We start from the raw sequence: 24,066 nt of genomic DNA, 5'->3' as shown, positions 1-24,066 counted from the left end.
TCAGTACTGTTAATGTGCCGATTAGTTCAGAAAGGTAAGACACCAAGTCTTCATCTCCTTTCTCCACTGCTATGACAGTTCTCAAAATGACTATGCTGAATTTCAGAAAAAAAAATTCTTTAAATTCAGTTGGTGGCCCCTCTGTACTATGGTGCAAAAGAAAACAGTCTTTTAAAATTGTTCTATACATTGAAGAGTAAACAGTTGCCCTCATATAAGAATTCAAAAATCTTATCTTAGATGACAATTAGATCCCCCAATCTCTCACCGATTTGCAGAATTCTTCCTCTAAACTCAGATGTTGGACAGACAAACAGATGCTCTGAATTCACAACTCAACAGACTCCCTAAATTCTGGATAGGAAGTTTAAACAAGAAAACCCCACTGTGAAAAGAGGAGAGTGTCAGACATTATTCTTCCTTCAGTTACTCTTCTTATGACAGCACAATAGACAGTAAGTGGTGCTGGAGATTTCTGAATCAGAACATTATGAGACAGATTTGAATTACTCTGTTTTCTTCTTGCTATAAACATTGCCACTGGATAATAAACTAAGAGGCTGAGGTGTGATTTCAATTAATTTGTTCTAATCCATTTTACTTTTGGCACATGGCTGTAAGAATTGAATCAAATCAAATCAACAAATTGTACCACATTTATTTTAGTGCTACCTTTATTACAGAGAAAGCATTTACCTTAATCTGTATTTGGCTTCAATGTAGCATATTGTTTCAAAAGTTACCTTGCATGTCTAAATGTATTGTGCTGAATTTACCAATTCCTCTACAAAATTATTTTTTATTTATATTCATCTACTTTATTTTTTCTTGTACATTTTTTCAAAACAGATACTTGATTTTTCATTTTTTAAAAATATAAATTATTTTTTTCACTCTAATAGGTATGTTAGGTAACATGTTTTTAGATAATAGCTTCTCTGTGAAAAGTCATACTGATAATCTTAGAGGACAAATACAAGCATTCAGAACTGCTTCTATGAGATTTTGTTATTGAATATAATCCCTAGTAGTATATTTGGTCTTAGATTGCTATAACCTCAAGGAGTTGCATTACACAGTATGTTTTAAGAATTCTGTTATTAGAAGTTTAATACAAAAATGTTTATGAAAACAAACATTTAATCTTCCCAAGACAATGTTTTAATTTATGATTTTAAGTTCCTCACATTTATCAAGAATTGGATAATTATCAAGAATTTGATAATTCAATCAAAGAATAAGTATTTCACAATCTTAAATCTTTTCTAGCAGAAAGTATTGCAAATGTGGAGAAGCTCCTTAGAAAATGTGTTATTAGAAAGAAGGCCAAGTACATATTGTACGAAAGTGGGCAATCTCAATCTCCATCCTATCTAGCCTTTTAGCAATGTAAAGCCTAGCTCCTGATTACACACACAGCTAGCTGACTCTTGATGAAAATTGAAATAAAAAACATTGGGCAGGAATCAGGATGGGGAAGGTTCCATAGAAGATTCCATTGTGGGGAATTTGTAACTCTACCTAGGCCTATCAAAGAATGGCCGTAGCATCATTACAGATACACAAGCCTTTTATCTTTCATCCACAACCCTTCCACCAGTTTTACTGAATATACAAATGCTGGAAAAGTTGGAAGTCGTTGTTCTAGAAAATAACATAGTGTGGAATAAATAAAAAAGAAACCTTTAATTATGTGCCAAATATTTAAATATTTAACAGCTTATAACAAAGAAACAGAATTTATTTAAAAACTTTTATTAAAGCTTGTTTTCATGATAAAATCTTCTGACAATCATCTCAGGCAGATTTCCATAAATATATGCTAGTGTCAAGTAATAACATACCACCACATCAAGATATTCCTGCATCTAGTGGTATTTATTATTTTCAACTGTGTATAGTAAAGCAGAGAAGCAAAATATATAAAAGGAATGTATCAATAATTCTTCTTAAAAACAGCATTTATTATAATTCTATGTTTTCCTTGATGCTACATACTATTATTTTGCTGCCATTCTCACGCAATGGTTAGAATATTGCACTATATTTATCTTACATTATACAATCGTCATAGTAGAGTACTGATATCCAACTTTTCATGCCTCTTTCATAAACAGGTAACCATTATAAGATATTAGATTAGTATACCTAATATCTAATATTTCTGTCTTTGTATTCTCATTTTCAAGTTAGTATCTAGACAGAAACTAAAGGGAAAATGTCCCAATTTATGCAAACTTTTGTTAAGCTGATGATTTTTGAAAGATAATATTTCTTAAATATAGTGTTGATTGAATATTTTTGGTTCATTTGGGAAAATACTTAAAATTGTTTTATCTTTTTAAAAAATATGGATTATGTTAATTTGGCAACTATTCAGTTGAACCATTTACTTTTTTATTGTAAGGGTAAATTGTAAAGTTAAAAATGTTAGGACATTGTTTGTTCCCATTATAACAGCAAAAAGTTTCTATGCAGTAGCGTAAGTGGTTGCTTTTAGTCAAGTAGGAGTAATGCAGGATGCTATCTTTTTATTTAGTTTTACAAAAGTATTTTATAACGCAATGGCAAAAATGATAATTAAGTACATAAAAACAAAACATTAATATGTGTGTGAAACACCAATCTAACAATCCCCATCTCAGATCAGTTGATATTTTCCCCCCAGAAATGAGGCCAAAGTTTATTTTAGTGTTGCTGGAATCAGGATTCAATGGGTGGGTGAGGGCTACAGGGAGAATTTTAAGATGTTGAGCAAGTAATTTATTTGTTTTTCTATCAACAGAACCACCAGAAAATAAATCAAATTAGTGTTAATGTTTAAAATCCTTTTACATATTAATTCTTAATATTTAGATTCTTTCAAAAAAATAAAACTGGTAAAGTTACCATTAATTTTTTTCATGGGCACTTAACATTATTACATCATAGAAGAGTATGTTTTACGAAGATTCCATGTAGTTACAGGAACAAATAAAACCTGTAGTACATTCTCAATATATTTCTATAAAATATTGGTATAGCATGTGCATAGGCAAAAAGGAATGCCTATGGGTGCTTTTGAGCAGGGAAAATAGAACCTGATAATGTTTCAATGATATGTGCTTTAAAGGTCTTTCCTGCTAAAGATTCTAATAAATTCATAGAAGGAAAGAGTAAAATGTAAATTGCCTTTTCAAAAAAATTAAAAGACTTCTCTGTGAAAGAAAATCCAACAAATCAGACAATGGAATACTAATGTTACCAAATAATTGAAAATAAAGGCATGTTATCTATAATGCATCATTGGAAAAAAAAAACAACCCTGAAAGTCACAATCCCCTTTCCAAAATATACTGAATAAGCAAATGGCAAAGTATAACATTTTTTTTTCAAAACTGGCCCCTCAGCAGCTGCTACAGTAGTTCTAATTTGAGCACAAAATTAAAATGCAAAGTTTTAAAACTGAACAGCGAAAGGAACAAAAAAAAATGAGAACAGAAACTCTGCAAAGCATTTCAAAGGCAATTCAGGAAGGGTGTTGGTGTGAGCAAAGGGATCTTTCCTGAAACAGAGAGGCAGCTGTGCCCTTCAGAAGACAACATTTCCATTGAAATTACCAGAAAGCAGGTTATATGTGAACATGTCTGTGGAGATGACTGGAGAAAGCCCTCAAAAAAAGTGTTGGGTCTCATGGAGGAAGTGGCTGCTTCATTCATTCCAACAAAACATCTGTCTGAATGTTTGTTTGTTTTTTGCAATTTACCCTGATATATTTTAGAAATACATTTTAGAAAAAAGTTCAAATAAATTAAAAATCATCTAGTATAAAGTCCCAAAATGTTATTTAAACATAACATGGTTCAACAAAATAAAACCATATTGTACCTGGAAATAAAAGTCATTTCCTTACATGGGTTTTGAAAATAATGGAGAAGCAGCTTATATATATTATCTCAGTGTTTAATTACAATTTTGAAATCTGATGTAGTTTGATTAAGTGCAAAGTATTTCCCAGTTTATCATTTGCAAGACCAACTGTGCAATATCAGTCTACAGATGCATTCTGGGATTCAAGTCTCTCTTCTTCTTTGAGCAGGGTTTCAAGTACTGGTGCCATTACTAAAGCAGCCTCATCTTCATTATCTGTTTCTTCCACTAAGTTGTTGTCTTCTTCCTCTTTATCCTCTTTTCTAGATCCAAGTTCTAAAGCACTATTTTCTAAAGCTTCTATATCCTCAATGCCTGCTTTATAATGGATCATAAGGAGTGTCAGGGCTTGTAACCTTTCGCCTGATTTAGCCAGTGCAGCAGCCAATTGCCTTTTTTTCCTTGTATCTGATGCTTCTTTCTTTTCTCTAATTAAGGAATTGTTGCTCTCCAGTTCCTGGTCTATTTCGCATTGAAGTTTTTCTAACATAATCTCTAATTTCTGGATTCTTTCTTCTGTAGGTAAACTTCTATAAAGGTCTCGGCCAATTTCTTTCACTGCAATGAAAACACTGTCATCAAGTCCTCCTTCCTTCCTTGGTAATTTAATCCCCGGCGTGGTTACTTGCTTGGAAGGACTGCTAGGGCCACCAGTATCTGTATCACTGCCTTCATTATCAGAAGGATGTGGTGTCTGCTTTGGCGAAGGTTCTACCACTTCAGGTCCTTGCTCATTAATACGAACTTTAGGAACTTGACGGAGGTTTAAGAACCGGCTGCTTGTATTAAGAAGGTGTCTTGTTAGGCCTGTTGCTTTATTTGCAGTTTTTAATTCTGAATCTACACGAGGTCCTGGTGTGGAATCTTGGTTTTCAAATTTAAAAGGGTGTAAAACTCGTTCAAGCCGTCTTGTGGCTCCTAAACAGAAGGGAGCATCAGTCAGACACTTTTCTTGACATTTTTTGTGGCAAACGTATGCACAAACCACACACTGTGAAGCTGCTTTTGTCCAAACTTTTTTTTTGCAGTAGTCACACCAAGTTGGATTTTGAAACTGAGTATCTTGGAAATTATGCCTATTTTCAGTATAAGTAATTTGTCCAAAATAAGGATCCTCTTTTGAAAGATCAGGAGCTGCTGCTTCTTCTAAAATATTTTCTTTATCTTTTTCCAACAGAAAAGTTGAGTCTTCAGGTTCACCCTCTTTTAAATATTTAAAGTGTACAGTGACATCACCGTAGCAAAATTTTTCATTGAAACCTTTGTGTGAGATCAAACTGCGCAATGCTGTTCTAGTTACTGCAGCTTTGGGTGCAGGAGGATTTAATCGAAATGGTCTAATGAATTCCATGGAAGATGTAGCTATACAATCTAAAGCCACATCTTCAAGTTTCACACTTTCATATCCCAAACAAACAAGCCCACCTACTTTGAAAGGGTCTCTACACCAAACACCAATATTTAGGTAAGTGTGTTCTTTTCCTACTTCAAATAAATAGGAGGAGCCTTTTGTCCTTGCCCATTTACCTGCTCGATTACGGTAAGGAATTTCTGGTGATTCCCATGAATTATGGTTTTCTACTGCCTTAGCATTCAGTGAACTATGTGAATTCTCTGATAGGTCCTTATATAATTCTGATTTGCTTGAAATAGTTTTATTGATAGGTGCTTTAATATTCTGTTGAGATTCTGTACTTTCTTTTAATGTTTCTGATTTATTTGCAATTATTTTTAAACTCTGTGAACTTTCTGAAGACTCCTTAGAAATTGGTTTGGATCCTGTAGATTCTTCTCCTAGATCAATAATTCTGATTATCTTTTCTGAATCCTTGTCTCCATTATTAGCAGGAAGAGGCAGTTTGTCCAATTTCTCAGAAGATAAGTCGCCAGTTTCTAATTTATTCTGAACTTCACTAGAAACTGCTGGCACTTTAATCTGTGGTCTGGGTGGGACAGGTGGTTTGGTTACATTTAGCGGTGACTGTTTGTTTGTCTGTTGACTTATATCCAAATTCTCAGGAGTTTTGTGTATTGCTGGTCTGGATGTCTCCTTGAAAAGTACCCTTGGAGATGGCTGATAACTTCCTAGATGCAACTTGCGATTTAATACTGGAGATAGCGTTCCAGGTGGTTTACCAGCAAGTGAAACTGGTATGTGCTTGGGACTGCTTGAAGAATCATCTTTGAATTCACTTGACTTTAGTACATTTGCCAAGTCTTCAAATTCTGTATCTAATTCTTTGTTATCTATTTCATTCAGCAAATAGTCATCTGAAAATGTTGTCTCTTCCATCTGAGAAAGATTGTCTTGGACTAACATCTGCTGACTATAGCCAACTGGTCTCTCATAATATATAGTGACTCTTTCACCGGCCTGTTTGATAAGTTTTAACACTTGTACTGTTGATGTAATCCTGACTCCTATTAAAAAACAGGAAAACAATAATGATTAATCTTTGCTGCAGAAACTGATAAAGTACCTAAACTGAGAATTCTACCCAGTCAAGGAGAAGCCATGTAGTCCCTTTCCCTTCCACACATAAATTGGGACTGTCTTATAAATTAATTCCTCATCAATGTTATTAATACAGGTAGTAATATAAATAAGAAGTAAAGCAATTACCATTTGCATTATAACAACAAAGAAACCCTATTTACACTAAGACTGTTGATGGAGGGAGAGTCAGTACTGGTGTAGTGGTTAAGGCTAGAAACTGGGAGATATGAGTTCTAGTTACCACAGGCACAAAGCCAAATGAGTAACTTTGGGCCAGTAACTCATTCTCAGTCTTAGTAAGGAGGCAATGGCAAACTGTTTCCAAAAACGTTGCCAAGAAAACTGAAGGAATTTTGTCTAGGCAGTTGCCAGGAAAGCACAAAGCAAACCAATCAGCTGATAGAGGGGTAAATAATAATGACAATAATCATCATATCCCCAAGGATACAATAGGTGTAATGTCCTAAGAAGGGAAAAAACAGGGAGATCTTTTCTCCACCCCAGAACTCACAGGCTGACTTTGGGACAGTTATTCTTCCTTACTCCATTTTATCTCCCAAGATGATGAAGAGAAAAGGACAAATTTAAAATGCAACACATACATAAAATATATCCCTATTTAAAGAAAACACGTGCAATATTAACACAAAACAACACTGTTCAAGATAATAAAAGTTTAGAGAATTAAAATTGCACATTTGCTATTCTCTACACAAACATCATATATAGTGAACTCTTCTGTACCTAGAACAATCTTACATGAAGAGTTACCTAGGCACACAATTGTTTGTATCTCTTCTACTGAATGAAAATCATTTCCTCAACAGCTACCAAAGTTGACACCAAATACTGATTTGAGTTTTTCTGAAATGTTTATGTGTTTTCTATTCTCCAAACATAATTCCCCTTCAATGTTGAGAAAAATATATTTAAAAACTACACTAAAATATAATTATGGCATTCCTAAGAAAACAAGTTATGGCATTGTTTCATTAGGGCACCAATCAGGGGTGGGATTCAACCGGTGTTACTACCGGTTCGGTGATGTTTTGCGCGCGTTTCTAAAAAAAAATCAGCTGTGCCGCCCGGACAGCTGAAAAGCACTGAGCACAGGTGCGCAGCATTTGAAAAGCCTCTTTTTTCCTGCTTTTTCAACCTCAGCTGTGCCGCGCAAAGCACCTGAGGTTGAAAAAGCAGGAAATCAAGGACAGGTAAGAGCCCGGGTGGCTGGGTGGGCCAAACAGCAGCAAACACAGAACTGGTTTGGTCTCTGCTGCTCTTCAGAGCTATCAGTTCCATAGAACAGGGCAGAATCGGTAGCGTCCCACCCCTGGCACTAATGCCCTCAATATAACAAAACTGTTTAAGATCCTGCTTGGTTGTGACTGATAAAGGACGGATGAAACTCTTTTTAATACGTTCCCTATAATGTCACTTAATTTTTATCCCTTCTGAGCACTTCCCCAGTTACATGCAGCTTAGCAGATCTTATTGAGCGTAGTCCATGTAGTTTCACTGCATACCTCCAATAAATAACACCCTGTCACCCCTCTGAAGGTCAGCAGCAGCAGCAGCAGAGTTTGGTGTAACAGTTTCAATAACAACACGACCTGTTTCTCCTTCTTTAGCTTGTGTTTGACGCAGAGTGAGTCCAATACTTGGCGAATTTCCTTTTATGAGTTCTGCCTGTAGGGGAAACAAATGAAAAATAATTTTCACTGTTAATATTAGGGTCTATAATATAAACAGTGCTATCAACTGATATTATAAAATATGGGGATCAGTACTGCTTGTAAAATCATCTCTTTTGATTAGCAATTCACTTGTCAACTATAAAAGATTCTAAAGTTTTTAAAATTGTCTTGGAAGCAAACACATGTATTCTATACAAGTGATCTAAAATTCATTACTGGAACCTCAATCAATGATTATCTAGACAGCACAGGTGGAAAAATCTTTTCTCTGATAACTTCTAGAATCGTTTCCAGTTGGAAAACAGATGTTCAATTTTAACTTTGTATATTTCTTTAACATTTTAGAAATTTTTATGTAAAATCCTAGTGTCAGAATCCAATTTAACTTTTAACAAATGGCCCTGATTTTCTCCTAAGTATTTCAGCAACAAACATCTGAACTGCCCTGAGCCCCTCCTTGAAGGGGATCTAGAAACATGAAATATAAATAAATAAATAAAAGTGCAGAAATAATCAGTTTCTATGGCTAGCAAGTAAATCTCTCAGCAATTAGCACAAATTGCCCAGGTATTCCAAGTAAGCTGCAATTACCAAACCAGAAAAGAGAAGATACAAACTGCAAAAGCAATTTAAGAGGCTATGTGTATCAGGTCAGCTTTTTAAAAAAGAGTGTAAGCTTTTTACACAATTCTGTGTATAGCACTGTTTAATCAAAGAGAACAATTTAGCCAGTGTGATTCCTGCTGAATATGTCTTATTTTCTGACTTTATCTTTGCTAATTGTAGCTGGGATGCTATCTCAGACCTAGAAGAAAATTATTTTTACAATTTTCACCCTTTTTATATACACTGACAAAAAAAATCCTCTAAGTTGGCATTTGAGCAGAGAAAATTCTGAAAACTAACCTGTCTGATTTCTCAGATAGCAGATATTAATTAAATACAGCCTTTAAGGAAAACAAATTGTTTATTAAAATTTAGTTATTTTATAATATTGCTGAAAGAACCTATTTTGTTATGAAAAATATGTAATAATTTAATTTAATACAACTAGATCATCGTTATTCAGATTTCAAGTAGTTGAAATAGGGGTGGACATTGACAGGAGGCAGTTTTCTTCTGGTTCACCTCCTTCCTCCAATGACTGTCCTAATTGGTGAATAAGGAGTGAGAGGTCCAATTCATGACCCCTCCTTTGTGGAGTGCCCCAGGGCTTGGTTGTTCTCTCCACATCATTTTAACCTCTACATGAAACCTCTCAGTGAGAACATCTGTCACCACTGAATGAGGTATCACCAATATGGTGATGCTACTCAACTATATATCTTGGGTCCCGGGTCAAGGAAGTGATGCAGTACTTGTTTGCCTTTGTATATGCAAAACGGACAAAAGGAAGATCCCTTCAGATGAGAGCACTACAATTTCAAAAAAAGAAGAGGCTTGTTATGACACTAGAGCAGAACTTAGATGGAATGAAATAACACATTAACAACTTGACAGTGTCATCACAAGCCCAGACTGGACTACAATTGTCATGGGTGAAAATTATTTCTCTTTCATCTACCATGTGTGTTTCCTTAATAGTATGGCTATTTTGGGAACTAAGTTCATGCACGGTAAAGATATATATTTTGCTACCAAGAAGAATGACTAAAATAATTTTCACTGTAGTTGAGGTAAAAGCAAAGCTGTGTTTTTAAAACTGTATCCATATATCTCACTATATTTGTACCACAAGAAGGTTGGCTATTATTCCTCATTCTTTGTGGGGCTTCTTTTCCAGGTAAACAGTTGTAATTAACAAGGCCATGAGAAAATTTATTTTATACATGAGCAAAAATCCATTTATCATTTACTTGGACAACAAGTCTAATCTATTCCCACTGGGGATACACAAAAACACTGATGAGGCTTTCAGTAACAAGGGCTACCTGTACTACAACAATTCAATGAAATGACATAGGGAACTATAAGGAAGCACAAAATATTTCTTGAACAACATATGATAGAACAGAGACAGACAAAAACGGCTCTATGATGCAGATGATAAGTATTTGGGAAGTTTGTATGCTGATTGGCATTTACTGGGACAATTTCTCTCCAAACACTTTCTCTAATGAACTCTGAACACATCTGGAATCCTAGGAGCTCATTCAACATGGTAAGAAGCAACTAATTTAGCTAGGCTGATTACTATTTGGAAGTCTCTGCTTCCCCTTCTTTCCTGCATTTTCCTTTCCTCAAAAAACTGTTTTTATCTGCAAGTTTGGCTCTCTTGGTTGAATAATGGAATTTCTACCTTACCATGCCTGAATCACAGCCTTTCTCAAGGCACATTTTTAGACTGTAACAAAACCAAACAAAAAAAAAACACCAGAAATTCAGAAAACACTAGTTAAAAATGATTAGAGAGCTTATAAATCCTCTGAAGAGTAGCTTAAGAAGATGCAGTTATTTAACCTTAAGAAAAGAAGAAGGGGGCAGGAAACAGGAACATCACTCTTAAAATACTTCTTCCCATACAGAATAATGATGTCATGGAATACTGGAATCAAGTTATGAAAAGTAAGGTTGCAGTTGAGTGTTTCTGTATGTGTGTGTTTCGCAAGAACATCTGGAACACTTGAACAATGGTCTCTGACCCTTTTGGCTTAGTGGACTGGCAGAGACAATGGCAGAAGGGATTGTTTTTACTGCACAGACCAAGGATAGAGTACAATCTGTTCAACCTCTTGTGGACATTTAACTAATAGAAGTTAAAGAGTTTGCTGCAGTATAGGTAAAAATTTTGGCATTTAAATATGTAAAAAAATTGACATTTAAATATGATAGGAAACATTTACTTTTACAGTGATGTATCTTTCATGTGAGCTTTCCCAAAATTACAGAAAAACTGCAAGGATTAAGGTCATTGTTAGCATTTGGAAACATGGCCTATTTTATTTCTTGCTTACAAACTGAAAGAGTTCTGTGCTACTTTATCATTTCAAGATCACTCAGTTGGGTTAGTTACACAGTATGTATAAGAAACCTACTTCCTACTGAAGAAATTTGTTAATCTTTAAATGTCAGCAGAAATTCATGAAAAATAAAGCTCTTTTTTCATCACTGAATTCTTGCTGTTCATATCCTGTGACCTATATTTTTTAATATCCTCTAAACAGCATAGTAGTAAAATAATTAAAAGTGAAAAGATTCTACAATGTGTTGGCATTTAAATTATTTGACAAACAAAAAGAGATTGATTTAGGCTTCTGACCTGTTAAAATCAGGCAATGTGGATTAGAGACTTATTTTTCAAAACAACTTTAATTTATGAATTTATTTATATGATAAATTCTCTTCAAGGATGGTTATATATTATAGTAGAGAATTGGAATTGATGAGACTCTGTTAAATAATTGGGCATTTTAAAATTGCATTAATCCTCTTACTTGATAGCTTGCCATTTGGCAGGAACAAAACAACTCTCTCCCTCTTACTTCTTTTTCTAGGCATACTGAATTGGTATGCTAGATGCTTCAAAAACTTTGCATAGAAAACAATATAAAATGGAAAGTAAGGTTCTTTGGTCTTTACACGTTGTAAAAAATCCATAAAGTGATTTGCTTTTGCTTAAACTGATCCAAACCAATATGGGACGAAATACCCCTCAATGTATAAACTGCAAGTTCACACTTTATGACTTATGACAGGGCTGTCAAACTCCCAGCCCATGGGCCAGATATGTCACACGCTGGCCACGCCCATGCCCCATTTAGCAAAGGGAAAAAAAATTCCCATGACGCCTCCATGACGACGTGAGTTTGACACCCCTGGATTATGATGAATGAAACAATGAATTACAGGTAGTCCTCAACTCACAACAATTGAGCCCAAAACAGTTACTAAGTGAATTTTGTCTCATTTTTTGACCTTTCTTGCAATTATTGGTAAATGAATTACTATTGTTAAATGAATCACTGCAGTTGTTAAGTTAGTGACACAGTTATTAAGCAAATCTGGCTTCCTCATTGACTTCAATGAGGAAGATCACAAAAGGTGATCACTTGACTCCAGAGCACTGCAACCATCATATATGAGTCTGAATATTAGCCAAGCATCTAAAGCTTAATCACATGACCATGAGGAAGCTGCAATGGTTGTGTGAAAAATGGTCATAAGTTACTTTTTTCAGTGCCTTTAACTTTGAACGGTCACTAAATGAACGGTTTTAAGTCAAGGACTACTGTACTGATCACGCTAGATATTTTATATTAATGTTTTTTTTAATATATAGACTTCTCTCCCCAAATATCTTCACACCTCTTTTCAAATCTTAGCTTCATGCTTTATTCAGCTTTTACTTTTTCCCCTGAATTGATAACCTGTTCCTTCAATTAGCTGAGGAAATTAGAAGTTGATAATAAGTAGGTGGTGATGTAGTTACCTCTAGAAACATATGTATAAAATTAAATGTGCCCAAATTTTTAGCATCTAAAAAAAAAATCTCCAGGCAAAAGGCAAATATTTGTTATTTGTTAGGGCTTATTTGAAAAAGCTCTTGGAGTGGTCAATAGGCATAAATGGCTGTTGACGCTGGTTCTATAGAGCAGGGATGTTGAAAACCTGAAGAATAGCTGTTGCTGGGAGAGGCTGTTTACCTGGTAAATTTGCCCTTCTGTATCTTAACCTCTGCAGGGCTTCTCTCTCTTTTTTGTTTCCTAGCTACTGCATTTCCTCTCATTTGCATGTTTTATTCCACCTTTTCTCTTCTTTTTTTCTCTTTTTGCCCCATATCTATCCTAATCTTTTTCTTTTCATTTTCTTATCTTGCAGAAACATCTGCTTACTTGTTTATTAAATTTATATGCCACCAATCTCACTGTCCCAAGTCTGGGAGGCTTACAATAGACAAGAACAGGAAGCAGTAAGAAGTTGACTTTTGCATTTATGCCTGTGAGAGTGACATGTATAAGAGAGAGAATAAATAGGATTATACAGATGAGAGCCAATTACTTTTTGAAATACACTAGCATTTCAGAGGGAAATTCATTTTATCTAATAATTATTTTGTATGTGTGAATAAAAGGCACTGTATGAATTGATACACAAACATGGCAGGAACATGGATGAGATACAAGGATATAAAGGCACAAAGAGAAAAAGGTTTTGCCCAGGATTGTGGGCAAACACAGGGAAGTGCCAAGTGTAGGCTTATGTATTAGATAGGATTTTAAATTAAACTATCACTAGACTCTCTATAGGTACGCGGTGGCTCAGTGGCTAAGACACTGAGCTTGTCAATCAGAAAGGTCAGCAATTCGAATCCCTAGCACCGCATAATGGAATGAGCTCCCATTACTTGTCCCAGCTTCTGCCAATCTAGCAGTTTGAAAGCATAGAAAGAAATATAAGTAGAAAAATAGGGACCACTTTGGTGGGAAGGTAACAGCGTTCCATGTGCCTTTGGCGTTTAGTCATGCTGGCCACATGACCATGGAGACATCTTCAGACAATGCTGGCTCTTCGGCTTTGTAACAGAGATGAGCACCACCCCCTAGAGTTGGGAATGACTAGCACTTGTGTGCGAGGGGAACTTTTACCTTAGACTCTTTCACACTCAATATTTTTAAGACAAAAATATGAGGTGGTTTGGCTTTGCCCATGCTACCATGTAATTCTTAAAGATTAATCTCCAGTCTTTTCTGTATCTGCAGAATATTAAATAAATAAATTCCTGTTCTCAGGTGAGAATGAATATTTGTTTTATACAAAATACAATACAGACAATCCTTTTAAAGTTAAATTTGTATCTGTAATTGTCTCAAGCAGCAGTTATCAAATATAACATCTCTGCCTCCAAATACATTGCAGCTTCTGACTTTTACGGCTGTCAATTGTATCATGCAAAGTGAACCATCAATTACTTTATGACTCTAGATCAAGCCTAATTTAATTATTTTCTAACTGAACAACTACCTTCATAGTTAATCAACTTTTATTCTGCTCAGCTCTGAGACATGCATACATCTTTTAAAGTAAGAGTCATCTGGAGATCAGATGATATTCCTACCCTGACAAAACTTTCCTCTAACAAATTGTCCAATGTTATACCCCTTTAGATAAATAAAGTTGTCTAGATTTAAAAAATCCTACACAAAATATTTATAGGAAGAGATTATAGCCCAGTGATCACATGACTTCCAGCAAAACCAAACAAGCATAAACCCATCCTATACTAATATTTTCAAGGCTTTCCAGATCATAATAAGGGGGAAACTGTATGGATCTCAAAGGGACCTCATTCCAGAGGGCAAGCATTGCTACAGAGAAGGTATGCTTCCTGGACCTTGAAATGTAACATTGCTTAATCAAGGAGAAGGAAAGTGCATTTATTCAGTTAGATCATCCTGGACAGGCAAAAACAGTGGAAGACAGGTGCTCCATCAAATAGTTGTGCTCTATGCTAGATAGGAGTTTATACCAGCACCTTGAAACACACCCAGAAGCAGACTGTCAATCAATGCAACTTACAAAGTAGATAAGTCATATGGGCATTGTGTTGTTGCATTCTGGAACTGTGGAAGCTTCCAAGTGGTCTTCAAGGACAACCTCATGTAAAGCAAATTGCAATAATGGAGTCACAATGTGACAAGAGAACCAGCAACTGTTTAGAGTGAGTGTCAACTGAAGCAGGAAAGACCATAACTGGTGTTCCAGTAGAAACTGTGTAAAGGTCTTCTTGGCCATATCTGCCACTTGTCTTTCAAGCAAGAGCTGCAAGTTCAAGAGAATTCCCAAGTTGCACACTCTTCTGACTGTAGAAGTAACTCACCCAGAGAAGTAAAGATAATTCCTACATCTGGGTGGTCTTTACTGCCACAACTATTAAATCTTATTAGGATTGACTAAGAGTTGGTTTCTCCCTGATCAGTCATACAAAGCCTCCAAGTATTGGGACAGAACCTTGGCTAGCCTGAGGTCAAAAGATATAACTGGGTATCTTCAGCATACCTATGGCACCATACTCACACTTGCAGATGACATCACCCAGAGGTTTCATGTAGACGTTAAGCAGGCAGGCAATATATGTTAAGGAAGAGAGAGAGGGAGGGAGGAAAGGAAGAGATTGCTGATGCTCTCCATCAGTTCCCACAAGGAAACTCAATGGGGAATCCAGCAGGAAATTAGAAATTCCTCCTGCTCCCAGTGCTTTTTTCCCTACTAAGTCATTCTGTTTCTCTGTTAGGTAAAGAAATATCTCTGAAAAGATAAGCCAATGGGGCATAGATTGTCTAGCATATACTGTTGTTGTGGCAGAAAATCTATGTATAACAGAACACAACTACTACAATCTTTGGAGTCAAGATGACAAAACAAATTAAACATTTAATACAGACTGAAAAAACAGATCAACTTTAAATTTATATAAAGGATTATATCAGGGGTGTCAAACTCAAGGCCCGCGGGCTGCATCCGGCCCATAGGGTGCTTAGATCTGGTCTGTGAGGCCACCCTGGAAACAGCGAGGGACTAGCCCGCGATGCCTCTGCCAGTGAAAGCGAAGTTTGGAAGGACCACCTGTGGCCCTATCAACTTTTATTTTCATTGGCAGAGGGTTGCAGGAGGTCGTCGCAGCTGGAAATGGAGCTTGGGATCCCGTTTCACTGGCAGAGTACTGAGGCCGCCACGGGCACCCCCAACATGAGGGACATCAAGCTGGCCACAACCCACCCCAGCCTCCCAAGGTCAAACACAACCCTGATGCGGCCCTCAATGAAATCACGTTTGACACCCCTGGATTATATAATGTTCCATAACCCCCAAGTCTAAAACTTTCCCCCAGAATATTTACACATATTGACATTTACAAGATTTTTTTTTGTAAAAAGTGACATTTTAAAAGTTTCTCCCTCTTAATCTCAGTTTTCGTTTGACAGGATTAACAAGTGAAATGGCAGACTTTAGTAAGCACAGTAAATTGCTAACCATATGAGGCATTTAATGAAGGCTCAAACATTATTAATTCATCATACTTCAAATGAGACAAGATGTCATGTATTTGTTTCTAAGACATGGATAAATTTAACATTAGTATTGCATGTGAAAATTGAAGGTCTTTTAAGAATGAAATTAACGTCTTGAAAAAATGACATTTCATCAGAATTTTTATAAATTAGTGGTTAAGCTCTAGGAATAAGCCAGGAAACTATGCATTTTCTTCTCATGAGGCATGAAGCAGCAAAGTGCAAGTGATTTTAATTGTGTAGTTCAACCAGTGATATTTTTTCCTACAAAAATTTTCAGTATTTTATATATTCTTATTGTTATGATTAATCTTGAATTTGATTCAGTCTGGGACTAGAAAAATAGTTCAAATCCTAAGCAAGGACCTAAGAGCTGTTAAGGTAACATCTGAGTATATAGACAATTCTGATTAGGGTGGTTTTTTGCTTTTTGTTTTGCAAAGTCATTTTCTAGGCAGCCTACTGTTTCACAAAGTTCTTCATTTTATTTTTAAAATAAATTTGAGAGATCTGTTAAGCAGATACAGATTGGCCCAAAGTAAACAATGGAGAAGGAATCTGAACTTGTTCAGCATCTAACATCTTAATCATAACTGTACAGGGTCTCGCTTTAATTATTAAAAATGAGTGTGTACAATTTGCAGATATAATCCCTTAAGTCTTCAAATCCAATATGAAATAAAGGAAAATGACAGCATGCAGGTACTAGATTTATTTGCAGTTTAACAACCCTAGTTTATTAAATCCATGTTGTTACTTTCAAACCAATTACTATGTAAAAATAAAAATACAAACTAGAAATGGAATATCTATAACAAAGGTAGGGAGCATCTCCAATATTTTCTGCTGAGTTCCCATATCATTTGCTTTGTATATAGAGGACCACTTGAGAAAGCAATTATGTTTGGAAGAGTTAGAGATAAAAGGAAACAAGATCACCAAAAAACATGATGGCTGGACACCATCAAAGCTGACATCAGCCAGAGCATAGAAAAACTCAAAAGAAGTAGTGCAAGATCAAAAAATGTGGAGAGATCTGGCCTATAGAATTGCGAAGAGCTGGACACGGCTGAATGGACATCATCATTGTTATCATCGTTAAGATGATTTGGGAAATACTCTCGTCTGAAATCTGGAAAATAGTTAGTTGCCAATCAGTGTAGATTAAGTTCACTAACACAGTGGCCACGGGAAGTTCTCTGATTTTATGTTTAAAATTAATCTTATGGACTCACTGGAAGACCCATCTATCTACTTTCTGTCAGGAGAGGGAAGCAAAGAGGCTTTGCCCTCATTTCCTTCCAGTGACTTTGTTACTAATAGAAGTTACAAGACAATAGTATTAGAGGAAAAGAAATACAGAATCCTTGTAAAAATGGGAGAGTGTATATAGCTTCTGATCTAGACAAAACATAGCCATGAAGGGGGGAAAAGCATACTTAAATTATATAGCAATCATGTAGCCAAAAATATCATCAGCTTATCATATTGAACCATGGACAGAAAATTACAAATGTGCCTGAAACAAATATTCCACACTATCAATTGACATTTGAAGCAATATATTGGATAGGTTAATAATCCCAAATCTCCTTTTATAATCAATTATGTACCAATATACTGTAGGTGACGTGATAAGATTAAAGTGTCACCGTTGTTCATTGCTGTGACTAAGCTGTCTAACTTATCTTCACTAATAAAATAAAAAATGAAAATGCCAACCCAAAGTGAGCTTGTATTTTTCTCAAAGAGCTTGGATGCACAAGATAACAGTTGTTTCTATATCTCTAAACATATTTAAATCTTTACACAAAATTACTGAATAGATCCAGATATTTTTTAAAAAATTGGTATCTAACAAAAGGCATTTCGACTGAGGGTTTGCCACTAATATTACCTTGACTACAATTTATTGATTTCAATGAATTAAACAATATGTGAATATTTTAGACATGCAGCTTAAAGTTTAGAATTCCTGAAGGACCTGTCACCATTAGAGGTTTCACCAATATGGTGAAGATAGGATTTCCCCACCTCAATATGATATTCATCAGATATCCTCAAACTGCAGGCTTTAAATTTTGCTCTCTCTCAAATACTGTACTTCAATTTTTTTTCAGCAGCAAATGCTAAAAGTCAATAATAAAGGGTCAAATAAACAGGGAAATACAATAACCAGGGAAATATATGATAAAAATTAACAGTATCATAAAGATGCCTGCCTGATCAGCATGAAATATAAAATTCAACTTGGTAATAATGGTTGTTGAAATAATATAGGATTATTTTATTGTAGCCAAAATTTTTTGGATTAAACCATTAGCAAATCTGAGGGGTGAAATTCCCGTCAGTACCAGTTCTTCAGTTATCAGAGAACCAATTTTTTTTTCAAAATATATAGTTCATTTTTAGCAGAGCAAAAAAATATGATGTTTCTTCATTGGGTTTTTTCAATAAATTGTACCAGAACTAAGTAATCAGTGGCTTTCACTACATTCAAATGCTCAAACTGGGTCTTTAATTTCTATTAGATTAAAGGGATGTAGGAAGTGACATTTTACTATGCTTTTTTCCATTATTTCAAGGATTCATTCGTTTTCAGTAGAGGCTGGAAAAGGATGTTGTGAAAGGATTACCAGAAAATGTAGAGATTATGCTTTGGCAAACTTGTGAATTTGTCTAAGGGTGGAGGAGGATGGTTCTTTGACTGGAGAGGACTTTCTAGCTGAAACAAAAACTGATTTGCTGAAAGACGCATCTTTATACAAGATATATTTGAAGAGTAAGTTCTAACCTAACATCCAGAATTACTTTCATCTACCATTTTCTTTCTTGGAATTTCCCCCCTTAATTTTCATTTTTTTTTAAAAAAAATTGAACTAATTAACATATTTTGAATTATAATGATGTTAACAATATAATGTAGTCTTAAAATAAACATAAGAGGAGAAGAAAAAAAAAATTATAATACAGAAAAATAAAAAGCATACAAAACTAATTCAAACAATGAATTAACAATCTATCACTGTAATTTAGTGGGGAGTTCTATATTATATAACTCCTTAGCCAGCCTCTATGTCTGAAAATTCCAGTTCTTGACAGATTTCAAATATTAGAGACATAGCCAAGAGGATCATACTCAGGCTTATTAACAATCTTACTGATATCACCCCCATATGTGGCAATAATAGAACATCCAAACCATGAGTTAATTTTCAAGCTCTATCTTGGTGATAACAACCAATATTATTAAACGAATATTCACAAAGGTACCCAACGTACATGAAACATGCTTTTGTTTAATCTCATTTTCAGACCATAGGAAATTAATTTCATGTTATTTAAAGCAACCTTCCATTCTTTTATCAGAATAGGACATTCAAACTTATTACTCCAGAGGTAAAATAAAAAAGTATTAATGTCCTTCAATTTCTTTAACAAAAAAATACTTGCATAGAAGCCAGTCTGTTCCTCTATACCAGGCCTGTCAAACTGGCGGCTCAAGGGCCAGATGTGTCACGTACAGGCCATGCCCACCACAGCTCCACAAAGGCAAAAACATCGCAATATGTCACATTACGCAATCGAGTTTGATATCTGTGCTCTATAATAACATCCAGTCATAGAATATCAGAAATATCAAGGGGATATGGAAAAATAGAACTAATTAGAAATGCTTGTATTAAATAAACTTCTAAAAATTATTCTGGAAATAAATAGAATTCATTTTTAATTTTACAAAATGTTTTCAAACAAAAATCTCAAGACTGAATTGATCCTAAGGAATATTATGAAAGTCTCAATTTACCCAATAAATAGATTTACCAAGAATTTTTAACTAAAGGTATTATGCTACAATGTAAGATTTTCAGAAGTAAAAGGAATGCTGATAACCCGGGAAAAGTTACTGAGGAGAGAACAGAGCTCTGGCAAAGCAAAAGGAAGTATTGCCTTAGAAAGAAACTCCATTCATGCAATAACTGCTTCGTTGTTTTTTCAAAATTCCATTGTCTTAGTACTGCTCCATTACCTCATACTCTAATGATCTCAGTGACCTCATCAGGCACATGATGTATTTATATCCAATGAAATGTTTGGCTGCTCTAGCCAATCACATGCATTCTATTGTCTGTAAAATCTACAAAAGGAGACTGTAACTCTTCCCTTCTTTAGGCTGATCTTTGCCTCCTCTTGTGTCAATAAAGCAATTTATTCTTCAATGTAATATGTCCTGGCGTCTGGTTTAATGATTCCCTTTTAAGGAAGTACTCCCTACTACAATTTCAAGGGTTAATAATAACTGTTGAGTGTAAAGAAAAACTGATTTCTGAAATTTCTTAATCCAGTTACTGGCCAAAGCAAGGATAAATGCCCAGTGAAGCCTGGAAGTATGGAAAACAAAATTTATTTTTTCCAAAATGTTGACCTTAAGTGCTTTGCAGTGTCAATGCTTTCAATCCTACTGTATAATATCAGTTGAATTATTTTTAAATCCTGCACTGACCATCAAAGCCCTGTGCAAGAAATAATTTCCACTGAACACTTTTTGGGAGTTGTATTGTTGGACTCTAAGATGCCATCTTACAAGGATGAAGAAAGCGACATAAGCTTTGCAGCAGTATAAAATGTTGTTTTAAAATAGATTCCAGGTGGCAATCATTATGATTTCTACATGATTCATTGCACAATTTTCTAATTGCAGAAATGTGATTAAAGGACCATTCACCTTGGAGAGAGAAATAAATGCTTTGGGCAAGGTTTAACATTCTAAAAGCCATATTTGATGTTTGCATTATTTTTAACATGATAAAGTTGTTCACTTTAGAATAATCAAATACACATTTCTGAAAAAGGACTTATAGTTTAGTTTGGATCATGTAGGAAATATGTCTGAATGCCCTTTAGCATAAGAGAATCACCATTCTCCTTTTATTCCTTCAGAAGGTTTATTTGCAAAAGTATCAGATATTTACAGTGTATGGGGAGCATATCAAAAAGGTTATGAAGGAAAAAAAAACCTTTCTCTGATGAGAATAGTTTAAGAACCTTGCTCCAAATTGATCTTTCTGAGATTAAGTAGGAATCACCTGAAAGTTAATTATTCATGTAAATCTAAAAAGGGGAGAAGAATCAAGAACAGACATCTTTGATACAACTGGGGTTTCAACTCATGACCAGTTCAATATTCCTTGTCCCAGTGAAAGTGATGGCAACATTAAGGCTTCCTCTTAAAAACCTTGTTTGTCATACAATAGGTATCCAATTTAAATTACTTACTTAATTTTGCTTATATGAACATAAATCTCAGCTAAGTGACAGGATAAAATAGGGGATCCAATTGGTGTTTTCTGTCAAGTGCAGTGATATTGTGGAATATATACTAAGAATAAGTTTAAAAATATAATCTTACCTTCCACTAATTCAATAATGCATTAAAAATAGCAATACTGCCACCTACTGTTCAAAAGTATGCAATTATTACATGGGCCGAGGAAAAGAAAATGCTACATCAAGTTATGCTTCTCAAAAAGAAAGAGTGTTATGCCTTTATTTATTTCTAACATTTAGGTACCACCCATCCTACTCTCAGAGTGAATATTGCCAATCTTATGCCATCAGTGGTAGTAACTAAGAAGAAAAACATTCTCAAAGATTGGGATCACAGTGAAGACAAAAATAAGTTGTAAATTATAAAACGTATATACAAAAAAAACAACAACCCTAAGAAAGTTTGGAACAGCCACTGAACATAACGGAAAACCACTGCTTTCCTCATCCCCACACCGGGATACTGCCCATTGTTCAAGTAAAGTAATTTAATTTATACCACACCTTTATTTTTTTTACATCAAGGCAGCATACCTAATGTTCTCTCCTCCTACTTTCTCCATAGCAACCCTGTGAGGTAGGCTGGGCTGAGAGACAATAGTTGACTCTGATTCCAATAGGTACATAATAGGTACCTAAATGTACAGAAAGAATATAAGAAATCTTCTTTCTAGGAAGTGACTGGTCCATGAGATAATGAGCCAAAATTTATACTGGAAACGTTTAAAGTTCATATTGTAAGATTATGTATGAAATATAGTATGTTACATATTATATGGTATATTAGGTATATTACATACAATATACCAAATATCGCAGCTGTATGAAACTGAAATTGTGGAAAATATGGCTTACTGTCTTGATGAAAGTCCTTTCTTTGTCTTCCCAAACTTTGTCACTCAATTCAATTGTGCAGTGAATATTTACTTCTCTCTCATAGGATCCAAAAATAAATAATCTGAAATTCAAAGATATAATTATTAGATTATCATTAATTGCTTACAGCTGCTATATTTTCTTTAGCAATATATTGCTATTTCAGGATACCAGAAGTTAAAAAAAGAATTTGCACCCTCTAGTGGAAACAGGTAGCAAATGAAAGCAAAGACACAATTTTAACATTTTTCATATACAGTAAGTAATATATGCACTGAAATAAGTAACAAGTGTGAACAGCACATCTTTGCAAAGTAAGTAATCATAAAAACTGTGACTGAAAGCTAATTTTAATTAAATATATATTAGTGAAATTATTCTAAAGGGAAAATATTCTTTTCTGACAGGACAAACAGGTATCTGTCACCATAATTTTTAAGTACTTTCTGAAAATATGTGCATTATGAAATGTACCTGTCACCTAATTGGAGTAGCCTTTTAAATTTTAATATATATTCAGTATAGCTTGTGTGTGAAGATTCTGCATTTTATAGGAATATTTGTAGTTCTAGTCAACTGTTATTCAATAGCTTAACTGCCAAATAAAATAAGAAAAATAGATTAGATTACAGATCAAGGAAGTCTTACTGGTCTTCTCTATTACTTTTTCTGAATTATATATAAGAAAATTTAAAACATGTCTGTGTTGGCTAGTTTTTCTGTATTAACCAACAGGTTTGATTACTTATGTGCTATCAAGTCAGTATTGACTCAGTGACTACAAAGACAGACTTTCTCCATGATGATTTGTCTCTAATCTAGTTCTACATTTCTTCCAATGGAACGAACACCTATGGCTAGTGTAAACTGACCATCTATCCCCTGAGAGGTTGTTCTCTTTCCTTCCACTTTTCCAGTGATAGGACACTTCTCCAGAGACTTAGGTCTTCATATTAAACCTTCATATTCAAAGTAGAATAATTTGAACCTGGTTACTGTTGCCTCAGGTAAGAACTCTGAGTTGATTTGTTTGATGATCCCTTGGTTTGTTATCTTGGCTATCCAAAATATTCCCTTCTTCTTCTTCCTATTTTACCAAGTGTTAATTTGCATCAAGTTAATTGCCAGGTACTTTTTAATGTGACAGCTGATTCTAAAAGGCAGAAGTTATCCACTGTTCCAATATTTTCACTGACAGCTCTAAAGTTGGTTGTTGCACCTGCTTTCATTAGTTTGGTCTTCCTTGGTTTACTTTAATCACTATTTTTTCATTGTGTTCCTTGACTTTCATTACTAGAGCTTGCAAATCATTTGCATTCTTAGCTATCACTACCCAAAGTACATGCAGTTGTTCTTCAGTTTCCTGAGCTTTTTATCTTGCATCTGATAAGTTAGCTCAAGATACATCATTTTGACAAAGAGAGAAAAGTCTCTGTCTTGCCTATCACCCTCATATCCTGCTTAAACAGGACTGTTTACTACCATTATCAACTGTTACTTTCCCACTAATGATGACTCAGCAGTAATTCCACCAAGTTATATCAGAGGGAAAAACAGGAAGCAGAACTATACCATTACTTCAGCTACTAAAGAGACCAGAAATGTGAAATCTTCTTCTCTTAGCCCTTTCCCATGGCAATTGGTTTTGATAAGAGCAGCAGCTTCTGGTTATTTTATAGTTATTACTGAATTATTTTTGCATTCTAGCTGGTCATTCTAATATCAGTAATAAATTGTATATTATTTCTCAAAC

General features: G+C 34.8%; 1 protein-coding gene across 1 annotated transcript in view; it reads right to left on the bottom strand.

Annotated features, from left to right (window-relative positions):
- Positions 1-1,739: 1,739 nt before the first annotated feature.
- The window catches only part of PDZD8 (PDZ domain containing 8), a 33,663-nt gene continuing 11,336 nt past the window's right edge, over positions 1,740-24,066 (bottom strand). Inside the window, exons 3-5 of the mRNA XM_026704836.2 lie at positions 22,293-22,395; positions 7,930-8,092; positions 1,740-6,330 (exon numbers count right to left, since the gene is read on the bottom strand). Of these exons, the coding sequence (XP_026560621.1) occupies positions 4,028-6,330; positions 7,930-8,092; positions 22,293-22,395 (2,569 nt within the window). The 3' untranslated portion in view covers positions 1,740-4,027. The remainder of the gene's footprint in view (positions 6,331-7,929; positions 8,093-22,292; positions 22,396-24,066) is intronic.

This window comes from Pseudonaja textilis, chromosome 4, assembly GCF_049901715.1.
Source record: "Pseudonaja textilis isolate UNSWEBS1 chromosome 4, rPseTex1.2, whole genome shotgun sequence".
Taxonomy (NCBI): domain Eukaryota; kingdom Metazoa; phylum Chordata; class Lepidosauria; order Squamata; family Elapidae; genus Pseudonaja; species Pseudonaja textilis.
The sequence above is the reverse complement of the archived record's forward strand: the minus strand, read 5'-3'. Positions and strand labels throughout refer to the sequence as shown.